Raw genomic sequence first — 12,059 nt, forward strand, 5'->3', positions numbered from 1 at the left:
CCTTAGCTAAGCAGGGTCTGCCCTGGTTGCATATGAAAGGGAGACTTGATGCATGAGCACTGCAGGATATTCCCCTCAGGGGATGGAGCCGCTCTGGGAAGAGCATCTAGGCTCCAAGTTCCCTCCCTGGCAGCATCTCCAAGATAGGGCTGCCTGCAACCTTGGAGAAGCCACTGCCAATCTGTGAAGACAATACTGAGCTAGATAGACCAATGGTCTGATATGGCAGCTTCCTATGTTCCTATGTTCACCAGCTTTCTATCTGATTGTCAACAGCAGCCCACAAATTTTCATAATGATGATGATTAAACTTTAATAATTATTATCAAAATTTTAACAATAATAAAAATTATTATTAATAAACTGTTAGCTGCCCCATAAACTATTATTCTCTGGGTGGCTCACAACACAACATTAAAAAGCATCCAATAAAACACACATTAAACACAACAAACAAATCACAACACAAAATTTAAAAAAAATACAAAATACAATATATAACATTTTTAAACGGTTTTAAAATCAATTTCAAAGGCCTGAGTGAACAGAGAGGTCTTCACCTGGCATCTAAAAGAAAAAAGTGATGACACCAGGGTCCTTAGTAGCCAGTAATCATTTGTGATAGTCAGTGTTCCCTCTAACAGGGATTCTCAGATGTATGAGTATGCAGTATAAGACACACATAATTTGTGTTCCTGTATTGAAGGTCCAGTAGTAGGGCCAGGAAAACAGATGACAGGCTTAATGTTATATATGACTATATAACATGATATAGAAACATAGGAAGCTGCCATATACTGAGTCAGACCATTGGTCTATCTAGCCCAGTATTGTCTACATAGACTGGCAGCGGCTTCTCCAAGGTTGCAGTCAGGAATCTCTCTCAGCCCTATCTTGGAGTTGCTGCCAGCGAGGGAACTTGGGACCTTCTGCTCTTCCCAGAGCAGCTCCATCCCCTGAGGGGAATCTCTTCTAGTGCTCGAACTTCTTGTCTCCCATTCATATGCAACCAGGGTGGACCCTGCTTAGCTAAGGGGACAAGTCATGCTTGCTACTGCAAGACCAGCTCTCCTCTCCTTGCACGTTGATTGCAAATGCTTGGTATGCTCCAAAATCTAGTCCAAGCATTACTAGAAATGCCTAGTGTGGCACATGGCAGTTTTCCCTGGCCCGAAACGGAAATTAATTATTTCAGTTAGTGGGTAAGAAGATGCCGGGGCATATCCACGTGGTCAGAGGTTCAGGATTCTCCTGCTCTGTTGCTTGTGCTGTTCATAGACTGTAATAAACCTTGAACTGCTCCGTTGTCTGTTGGTCTGTCTGCCCATCCATCCATAACTCATTTTATGTGAAACTCCTTCTAACTATGAGCATCTACAACTATATGCAGCCGATGACTGCCGCTGCTGTGCTCCATTCCAGTTGTGTCTCCAGATAGCCCAAACAGATGTTGTGTTTGGGCTGAGCAGGCAGCTGGCAGCAGTTCTACACAAAGCTCAGAGGCACTCTCAGGATGGATTTGTTGCCACCTCAGCACTTAGGGTCAAGCTGCAACTGTGTCGAATTAGGCTTTGCGGCAATGGAAGGTAGCTTTTAAAATGCCGTCTGCCCGGTACTTTGCATTTTTGGAAACTCTACCTGGAAGTGCTGTTTTGCTGAGTGCTCCTCAGCGTAGCAAAAATCGATACTTTGTGAAAATTCTCTCTCCTATATTTTAAAATACTGCTCGTTGGAACTTGCTCACATGAGCTTAAAGAACAACACTCTTGTGACTCCTACTGAAAGCCTTCCCAGTTACTGTATTTACCTGAATCTAAGACTAGTCCCCCCCCCCAAGTTCTTGATTTTAGAAATTGGGGGGGGGATTCATCTTAATTTCAGAGTCTTCTTTCTCTTGGTTAAATACAAGTATAAACTGGATGTAATCTGTATTTTAAAAGAGGCTCATCTTAAATTCAGGGTGGTCTTCTATTGGGGTAAATAGGGTAATGATCCCTTCTTTTGCTTGTATGTGTAAGCTCTAAAGTTCCCTTTTGAAAGGTCCTTCTGCAAAGAACGCCACACTGTTGACATCACGACTTTGCAACGTTAACTGTGGTCAAACTTGAATATGCTTTTTTCCTACTGTGAAACGCTCATTTAGATTGTGTATCAACACATAATGGGGCAGAAAGGGCATGTCATATTTTTCAAAATGGCGCCTACTCTAGGACATCTGTTTTCATGTAGGTAAAGCTGTTTAAACCGCCATGTTAATTCATGACTTCTTCTTTGCGCTGCACTTTACTCTGGCTTTTACAACCTGGCTCTCTGTCTTCTTTCCATAGGCACTTCCTCTTTAAACATGGGTCTGGTTCTTCAGCTATCTTCAGTGCAGCCAGTCAGAACTATCCTTTAACTTCCAATACTGTTTACTCGCCACCTCCTAGGCCTCTTCCTAGAAGTACTTTTTCTAGACCGGCTTTCTCTTTTAACAAACCTTACAGATGTTGCAACTGGAAATGCACTGCCTTGAGTGCCACGGCAATCACGGTCACGCTGGCGTTGTTACTTGCGTATGTTATTGGTAAGTTTTGCATTTTGCTTTTCTTGCTTCTTGGTCGTCATTTTGTCCACTTGCTCTTAATGAGTATGCTATGGGGCAATTAAGTTGGGAGACTCCAGCAACTCTGTGTTGGGGGTAGCCAAGCTGTGGCTGTTCTAGCACAAGTCCAAAAAACTAGGGCAGCCCATAAAAGCATAAACTGGCATGAGATGAGTTCTACCCAGTTTCGAGAGCTGCGCACACTTCCATTTTGCAATCATGTGTTGATTTAGAATCAAGGTTGGAGATGAGGAGCTTGATCATCAATCAAGCCCCAGCAGAGTAGGATGGTTTTTCCGCCTACCTTGTTCAGAACCTCGGGGCAGAATCTGGGTGGGGCATGCTTGTCCTACCCAGCTGGGGCTTGACAGGCAAACGAGCTCCCCGCCTCCAACCTTGTTTTCATCCAACACACAATCGCACAACAGGAGTGCACCTAGGTCCCGAAACACAAACTGCCCTACTATTGAAAAGGATTGGTAAATATAGAAACATGCTCTCCCCTGAAACTCCGAGCTCCTATTCCCCTTTCTGCTGAAAGTAAAGGTGTTTGGCAGCGGGTGGGTATGGAGATGGCTAAAGAAAGGGAGGATTCAAAATTTCAACTGGTTTAGAGAACAGAAAGCAACATTTCCTTGTCAAGACCAAGCTTGCTCACCATCCAGGGAAGCTGACTGGCAATCACTCCAGGGCAAAGGAATAGCTTCCCACAGGAGACAGTTAATTTGTATAAACAGAGAAGGAGTATAGTGCTAATATAAGTATATGTATGTATATACACACACACAGGCCACCTAATGGCACAGTGGGGAAATGCTTGACTAACAAGCAGAAGGTTGCCTGTTTAAATCCCCGCTGGTACTATATCAGGTAGCAGTGGTACGGGAAGATGCTGAAAGGCATCAGCTCAGACAGCACAGGAGGAGGCAATGGTACACCCCTCCTGTATTCTACTAAGGACAACCACAGGGCTCTGTGGGCACCAGGAGTCAAAATCGACCTGACGGCACACTCTACCTTTATACACACACACACATACACACACACACACACACACACACACACACACACACACACCTCTTTTTGTCCTCAAATGGTGGCGTTCGTAGTCTCCTTTCCCATTTTTATCCGCACAACAACCCTGTGAGATAGCTTAGAGGGAGAGAGTGAGTGGTTGGCCCAGACTCACTCAATGAACTTCAGGGCAAAGTAGGAATTTGAATCCAGGTCTCCCGAGTGGCACTTTAATCACAACATCAAGCTGGATCTCTCTATAGGATCTCATGTTTACCTGCTCTCTGAACAGTGGTGATATCAGTTCAGTTGGTCAGTTCAGAGCAACTTTGTGTCTTCCCAGGGCAATTCTAAGGTTAATGGAATCAGACATGTTGGCACTTTTTCCAGTGATGGTAGCCATATGCAAATTTTTACACTGATATTATATATGCTCACTGGCAAGAGGACATCTCCACCTATAAGACCGTATTTTGCAAAGTACCTTTTGGATGGCTTTAAAAGGGGCTTCGACAACTTCAATGTGGTCAACTCTATCAATGGGTACTTGTCTTGAAGAACATAAGCTACCTCCAGGTTCAGAGGCAGGATGCCTCTGAATGCCAGTTGCAGGGGAGCAAGGGTGGAATAGGGGGCATGCCATCTCCTGCTTCTGCTTGAGTCATGTTGATTGCTCATTCTCCAGGGAAGGGTGAAGAGAGAGATGCAGGCAGGGCAGAGTGGGAAGAGGGAGGGAGGGAGGGAGGGAGAAGCAGCAGCTGTGGCCTGTTTGCACCCACCAGCCCCACCCTTTATCCTGCTAGCCTTGCTAACATTGGTTAATACTGATGGTTAGTATTGTGGTCAGTGTGTATTAATTGTGTTGAAATAATGACCCAGTAGCTTAAGCCACCTAAAGGTGCGGCATGGAAATGCTTGACTAACAAGCATGAGGTTGCTGGTTAAAATCCCCCACTGGTATGTCTCCCAGACTATGGGAAACTCCTGTATCGGACACTAGTGATATAGGAAGATGCTGAAAGGCATCATCTCAGACTGCACAGAAGATGGCAATGGTAAACCCCTCCTGTATTCTGCCAAAGAAAACCACAGGGCTCTGTGCGTGCCAGGAGTCAAAATCGACTTGACGGCACACTTTACCTTTAGACTTTAAAAAAACAACAGCACAGACATATATTCAGAGTGGAAACTGGGGCTTAAACTAGGCTCTAGGAACCTAGGAAGCTTTCTCCTACCATGTCAGACCATTGGTCCATCTACCTCAGTATTGTCTACCCAGACTGGCAGCGGCTTCTCCAGAGTTGCAGGCAGGAGTCTCTCTGAGCCCTATCTTGTTGATGCTGCCAGGGAGAGAACTTGGGACCTTCTGCATGCAAGCATGCAGATGCGCTTCCCAGAATAGCCCCATCCCCTAAGGGGAATACCTTACAGTGCTCACACATGTAGTCTCCCATTCAAATGCAAACCAGGGTGGACCTGTTTAGCAAAGGGGACAATTCGTGCTTGCTACCATGAGACAAGCTCTCCTCGGCATTCAGTTGCATCCATGTATATTTTTGCTCGACACATTAGACTAGGAGTTCCCAATCCTGGGTCCGCAGATGCTGTTGGACTTCAGATCCCCTTGCCAAAGGCCATTTTAGCTGAGGATGACAGGAGCTGAAGTCCTCCAACATCTGGGGAAACATTGTTGAGAAACAACAATGCTTTGGACCAAAATCTGCCTCTGGGGCCCACAAGGATGGGTGGAGAAAAAGGTCCAGGGCAATCTGAATCTTTCCCCCACGTCCATGTTTCCCTGCTCAAAATTCACTCTCCACACACTGCTTTTCCCTGATGAGTTAGAATATGCATCCAGCCGGGGAAGGGTTAAGTAACCCCATCCCAGATTAAAAATAAATCACTGCATGATGATTTACAAACAGCAACAACAACAAAAAGCCTGCAAGTAAACAACCACCACAACAAAATCAGGTCCTTTGGTGGTTTTCCAAGGGTGGCAGTCTGCTTATGCAGGTGTCAATGAAGGTCCAATTTGCTCAGCTGCTTCAGGCACCATTTGGGAGCTGCTGCACTCTTTTCAGCCTTTTCAGAAACCACCAGAGAGCTCATTGTAAAGTTCGTTCACATAGAAAGCAATGCTGGTCTCAGCAGACTCCAAACAAGGACGTTATTTTTTAAAAAGTATAATACTACCATTCATTTCAGGTGTCCTTTCTGCTGTTTTAACTTGGCTTCCGTGTTATGTTTCCTAGGGATGTCCACAAATGATACAGTGGGCTGGGGACGTGGTACCTTTAAGCATGAGTGAAGCAGGTCCTTCCCTCCTCCGCCGCTGCTCATAAATCTGTGCACTGCCATGGGGCTTCACCCAGCAGCCTGTGCATGGTGGTGGGATGCCCATGTCCACTGCACATGTGCAGTGGCCATGTGCATGGTCAGCATGGTGTTGCTGAGCATGCACATGTGCCGCAGTCATGTGTATCCCACCACCACGTGGAGGCTGCTGGGTGAAGCCCCTCGGCCGAATGTGGACTACTGAGCGGCAACAGCACCACACCCGGAAACGGGTAGGGTGGTTGAGAAGCAGGTAAACTCATGCTTAAAGGTACCGCTCCCCGCCCAGCCAAAACAATTCGGTGTATCCCCACTGGATGCACTGAATCGATTCATGCGCATCTCTGATGAATTCCAACCCTACTTTATGTTGTCCATATATTCCAAAGGACCGTGGCAAGGACTTGGATTTTTGTGAATGGATCCTTAGTATTGAGTCACTTACCTACATCATTCAGAAGGCTTCATACTAGAAGAATAAAGAATCACTAACTCAGTTCATAACACTAGGCATGATGTGGGGAGGCCTGACCCATTACGAATGGAAATCTCATATTTTGAGTGAAACACATCCTACCGTACCACAGGAGCCTGTTTCCTTTAGACCAGGCCTTCTCAAACTTGGGTCCCCCACAGTGGCTGGCTTACAACTCCCATCATCCCCAGCTACAAAGGTCGAAGATCCCCAACTGGTGTCCCCTTGCCTTTGGCCATTGTGGCTGGAGATGATAGGAGTTGTAGGCCAGCAACAGCTAGAGACCCAAGTTTGAGAAGCCCTGGTCTAAAGGCTTATTGGTGAACGTGCAGAGCCTGTAAACATTTGGTCTTCATTTTCTATTTTGTTCTTGGATTGGATTGAGAAGTGTGGAAAGAAGCTGCTGCTTTGTATGTTGGATATGTTAAGGGTACTTAAGAGAGCCTCTTTCCACCCTGGAAGTACAAGCAAAGGGACTCAGTTACTTCCTCTTAATGGTCATCTGGTTCTACTGCTGTTCCACTCCGAATTGTAAAATCCACATATCGTCTCCCCCCCCCCCTTTAATGAAGCCAAACCAAATTGTCATAATGAATCAGGAGGTCGGGTTTTGAGGTGTGGATTGATACTCAATGTGCATATCCCCTCTATGTGTATATGGCTGCAGTGCCAACATTTTGATAACACAATGCTTCCGTTCACCTGGAGCTTTTTCACACAGGGCTTTTAGCTTTCACCTCCTCCGGAATGGAGGGTGTGCGTTCACATAGCAGCCAGGTTTAATTGTAAACTGCCCAGAGATGCAAGTTTTGGGCAGTATAGAAATATTTTAAATAAATAAATAAATTTACCTCAAAGTCTATGTGAGCTACCGGGGAGCACTTCACACACGATTCGGTTTTTTCATTGTGCATTAATAGTGTAGCCCTATTTATATCCAGGGTAAACAAAAAATCCAGGTGTTTGCATCAGACTTTTTGGCGGGCAACGTCGAACTCACAGTGAAGCCTCACAGTAAACTCCCAGTAAAGCCTGCTATGTGAAATTGCCCCTGCAAGGCCTCAGGGGCTGTCCACAAGCCGAGGTCCTCTGGCTCATGAGGTATGAGCCTTGAGGTCTGCCAACTAAATTTAAGGCAGTTTTCTTTGCTCTGTTTATCACAACAGTGTCCAGAAATAAGCCACAATTGCATAGAAGAGTGAAATATTTAAGAGTCAGGACATAAAATTGAAGATTTGTGAAGCAACCCTGGAGATAATCTGTTTTCCTCCAATCCCATCACAGAGGCAGCATTGGTTTTGCTTTATCCAAATCTTTATCCAAGCTCTTCATAAAAGGATCCAAGAAAATAATTCTACATCTTCCCTGAACGACTTGCTCTATTGGCTAACTCCTCATTTGGTTGATATATTTTATCTGGTCCAAAATTACTTTCTGGAGTTCAAATCCCCTTTGTCTCTCTCTCTTGTAACAGAGAAAATATTCTCCCCATCTCCTTTTTGCAAATCTCTTAATGCTTTGAATCTTACACAGTCCTAAAAAATCGGACTTGGCTGGTAGTGAAAGTAAGGGCATATGCAGCCACACCAAAAATGCTATCTCAGCTGCTACCCAATTAAATAAACCTTAGTCAATCAATCATCTGAGTTTTAATAAATTTCCTTAATCGCTTACATTCATTAAAGAAAGAAGGAAAGCTTTCTTCATTATTAGAATGATGTACACAAACTTTACAGCAAACACCAGATTTGAAGAGGCATTGCCTGTATGTGAGAGAAGGAAAAATCCCACTTCTAAGCTGCTGCTTGTCATCTTATGTTTTTGTAAATACTTGTATTTAGAAAAACACCTTTTAAAAGAAAAAAAGTACCCAATTAATTGGGAACACATTTTGAATGGAGCAATAGATCTTTAATCAATTTATCTGTCCAATGAATTGGCTGCAGCCATCCATCCTATGTTTGATGACAAGTCCTTTGATCTTATATGTCCTCTTCCTGTTAGGTGAGGCTGATCCATCCAGAAATCCCAAGTCCCAGAAGAGCCATAGGATGTGTGAAGGGCTCATGGTAGCCCTGGCTTCTCATCTAATAATCAGCCACACATAAAGGGATGCCAAAAGCATATTTGGAATTTTTATTATTTATTTATTATCTAACATTTCTTTATACCACCCCAAACCTACGTCTTTGGGTGGTTTACAATGAAGCAAAAACCAACAGAAAAAGTTAAGATTGCAACCGTTTAAAATTTTTAAAACAATATTTTAAAACAAAACAATATTTTAAAACAATATTTTTAAACAATATTTAAAACAGTGTTAAAACTATTCAAACTATTTATTGATTGATTGATTTGATTTGATTTGATTTCTATACCACCCTTCCAAAAATGGCTCAGGGCGGTTTACACAGAAAAATAAGGAATAAGATGGATCCCTGTCCCCAAAGGGCTCACAGTCTAAAAGAAACGTAAGATAGACACCAGCAACAGTCACTGGAGGTACTGTGCTGGGGGTGGATAGGACCACCCTGTATTTAATTCTCAAAGGCTTACCCATGGCTAATCCCGTGCATGGCAGCTCTTGCGAGAGCCCAGAGAGCTGCCAGATAGGCTGAGAGAGGGAAAAATGGCAGTGGCAGCAGTGGCCAAAGAAAACTGTGGTGGGCAGGCGGCCGGTGGCAGGTCGAGCAAGAAAACAAAACGGTGGCGTGGCATGCACCACGCAGGCAGGAGGACAGGGGGACAAGATGGCAGCTGGGCGGGCCAGTGGGCAGGGGAAGAAAGAAGCCGGGCAGGCAGGGGGATGGGAGAGAAGGAATCGGCAGTGGGCGGGTGGTGGGGGGGTGGGGCAGGCGGCTAGAGGTGCAGATGCTCTGCGCCCTGCCCAGCTAGTATTGAATTAAAAGCCTGAGTGCACAGATGCATCTTTAAAGACTATTTAAAAGCTGTCAGAGACGGGGAGGCTCTTATTTCAGCTGGGAGCACGTTTCAAAGCCTCGGGGCAGCAGTGGAGGAGGCCCATTTCCGAGTACCATGAAATTAGCTGGTGGCAACTGCAGATGGACCTCTCCTGATGCTCTCAGTGTGCGGTGGGGTTCGTGATGAAGAAGACGTTCTTTTAAATACCCCGAGTCCAAGCTGTTTCGAATGGCATCCATTTAGATGCCAAAGGATCCTGAATGAATGGTGGGCAATTCCTCATTTTTGAGGGGAGAGGGAGGAAAGACACATTTGGTGGAAATATATGGGTTATGTTTGGCAGGGGAAGTTTAGTCAAATGAGGGGGGGGACTCCTGAAATGCTTAGAGAGGATCTCTGTACCCCTGGGAAGTTAGAAGTGTGCAATAGCAATGTGCAACAGCACTATGCAATAGCATTGTATACACAATGGTGAGCTCTTCCTGGTGCTCTCCGGAAATGCTTTCTCACCTTTGTGGTGTCAGCTGAAATGACAGAATTTGCAACGGAAGTAACATCTGCAGGGTTACAGAAGAGTGCCATTGGCTATTGGCTGGCTCTCTGTGGGCATGAAAACCAAAAACTGAGGATAGTGAACAGAAGAGCAGAAGAAGCTGCCTTATAGAGTCAGATCATTGGTTTTTCCCTCCCTTTTCCCTCCCCTACCTGGAGAAGGCAGGGATTGAACCTGGGATCTTCTGAGTGCAAAGCAGGGGCTCCACCAAGGAGCTACATTCCCAAAGGGGAATATTTTACATAGCACAGGTAGTCACCCATGCAAATGCAAACCAAGGCCAACCCTGCTTAGCAAAGGGGACAATTCATGCTCGCTATTGCAAAACCAGCTTAATTTTTAAAAACTGACCTCTTTTGCAGGTTGTGGTTTGCATCCCAAGCTTCTTATGTCTGATTGTGCCAACCCAAGTCAAATAATCAGTTTGCAGAATTGCTGCCGATCTGGACTGGTAAAGCGGCTGTACACACACACACACACACACACACACACACACACACACACACACACACACACACACACCATTTCTCCTGATACTATTCCAGGGCTGTATTGGTTTCTGAGTAACCTGATAGCCAGCTGTCTTTTCTTGTGGCTCAACAGGTCACCTGCCCCCAGAGTGAAGTGTTCCTGCAGCTGCTACATAAACCTAAACAAATCCCGTGCACCTCCAAAGGTAGCCTTCTTGTTGGAAGTTTCCTCTCTCCTTGTGGACCAGGACCAGGGAGACCTGGGTTCTGATATCTGCTCAGCCATCTCACTAGGTGCCCTTGAGCCAGGCACCTGGCACATTCGCACATAATGTGGATCCACTCCCCCACTCTGCTTTCCTGTCCGCATTTGGATGAGACTGCACAGAGGAGGGGGAACTGGCTGTACATTTTTACATGATGGACAGCCCAGACAGCCAATCACAGCTGGAGAGAGGGAGGTCATTTTGAAGATAATTGTGGGGGTGGGTGGGAAGAGAGAACTACACAAGCTCTCTAAATACCTTGGAATAAGATTATCTCCTGTCCCCAAAGGGCTTGCAATCTAAAAAGAAACATAGGCAGATACCAGCAACAGCCACTGGAGGGATGCCGTGCTGGGGTTGGATAGGGCCAGTTGCTCTCCCCCTGCTAAATGTAAGAGAATAACCACTTTAAAAGGTGTCTCTTTGCTCAGTTAGCAGGGGTCCCCAAAGGACTCACAATCTTAAAAAGAAGCTTAAGGTAAACATCAGCAACAGCCACTGGAGGGACGCTCTGCTGGGGATGGATTAGGCCAGTTGCTCTCCCCTTACTCAATAAGGAGAATCATCAATTTTAGCAGGATACAAATGCAACCAATCCCCTCCCACTCTGAAAAAACCCTGTTGTGATAGGTAGCCACGACCATATGGTATGTAGTTAACACCTTTTAAAAAAACCACAAAACTTTTTATTCAGTTTTTCACAACATAAGATACACGCACACACAAAAAGAAAAAAAGAAAGAAAAAAACACACAAAAGACAAGAGGACTTCCATCTCATCATTAGAACAAGTATCAGTTACAATACCCAAGTCTTGCCTGTAATTTAATCGTTCTCCTCCTGATAAATCGTACGGAAGTCAGCTCTAGGGCATTTTAAAAACATTTTTGTTACCACTCAAAACCCTGATGGAAATCAATTTTATAATATGTTTTTAGGTAAATAAGAAGAGGGTCCCACCCCCTTTTAAATGTTTCAAATTTATTTCTTAATAATGCTGTTAGCGTTGCCATTTCTGCCAACTCTAAGTGTAGTTTACACCTTTAAGGGTCACTTCAGTTAGCAAAAAGCATTGAAAATTATCTGAACCAACATAATGTCTGACTTTGACTGGGGTCCAAATGTCCCCCATCTCTTGTTTTCTGGAGTTTCTTATTCACATAAAACAAATGATACATGGTACCTGGCTATGTATTGGATATGTTGTATACTAAAGTGTTGCCTTAAAATAAGCAAGGTCACAAAACCAACAATTTTCACATTCTTGTAAGAGTTATGCCCCTGGGGTAAAGATTTACCCCGGCACAATAGGTGAGAATTTTAAGGAAAGTCTAATTTGAATTTTCTGATGCCGGGGGGGCAAAAAATAGAGAACGACATGAGAGATTATTGGTCAGGTTATTCATTTAGATGTTGTTTGTACTGGTAAATAACTAAT

At 44.6% G+C, this 12,059-nt stretch overlaps 1 protein-coding gene across 25 annotated transcripts in view; it reads left to right on the forward strand.

Moving 5' to 3' along the window:
- The window catches only part of TENM1 (teneurin transmembrane protein 1), a 1,198,498-nt gene that overhangs the window by 992,306 nt on the left and 194,133 nt on the right, over window positions 1-12,059 (forward strand). For 23 of the 25 annotated variants that reach the window (XM_053273541.1, XM_053273531.1, XM_053273550.1 and 20 more), the window contains one exon: window positions 2,328-2,566. In XM_053273541.1, coding sequence (XP_053129516.1) covers window positions 2,328-2,566 — 239 coding nt within the window. The remainder of the gene's footprint in view (window positions 1-2,327; window positions 2,567-12,059) is intronic. The other 2 variants (XM_053273555.1, XM_053273556.1) reach the window with 1 other exon arrangement.

The sequence above is a fragment of the Hemicordylus capensis genome, chromosome 11 (genome assembly GCF_027244095.1).
Source record: "Hemicordylus capensis ecotype Gifberg chromosome 11, rHemCap1.1.pri, whole genome shotgun sequence".
Lineage (NCBI taxonomy): Eukaryota > Metazoa > Chordata > Lepidosauria > Squamata > Cordylidae > Hemicordylus > Hemicordylus capensis.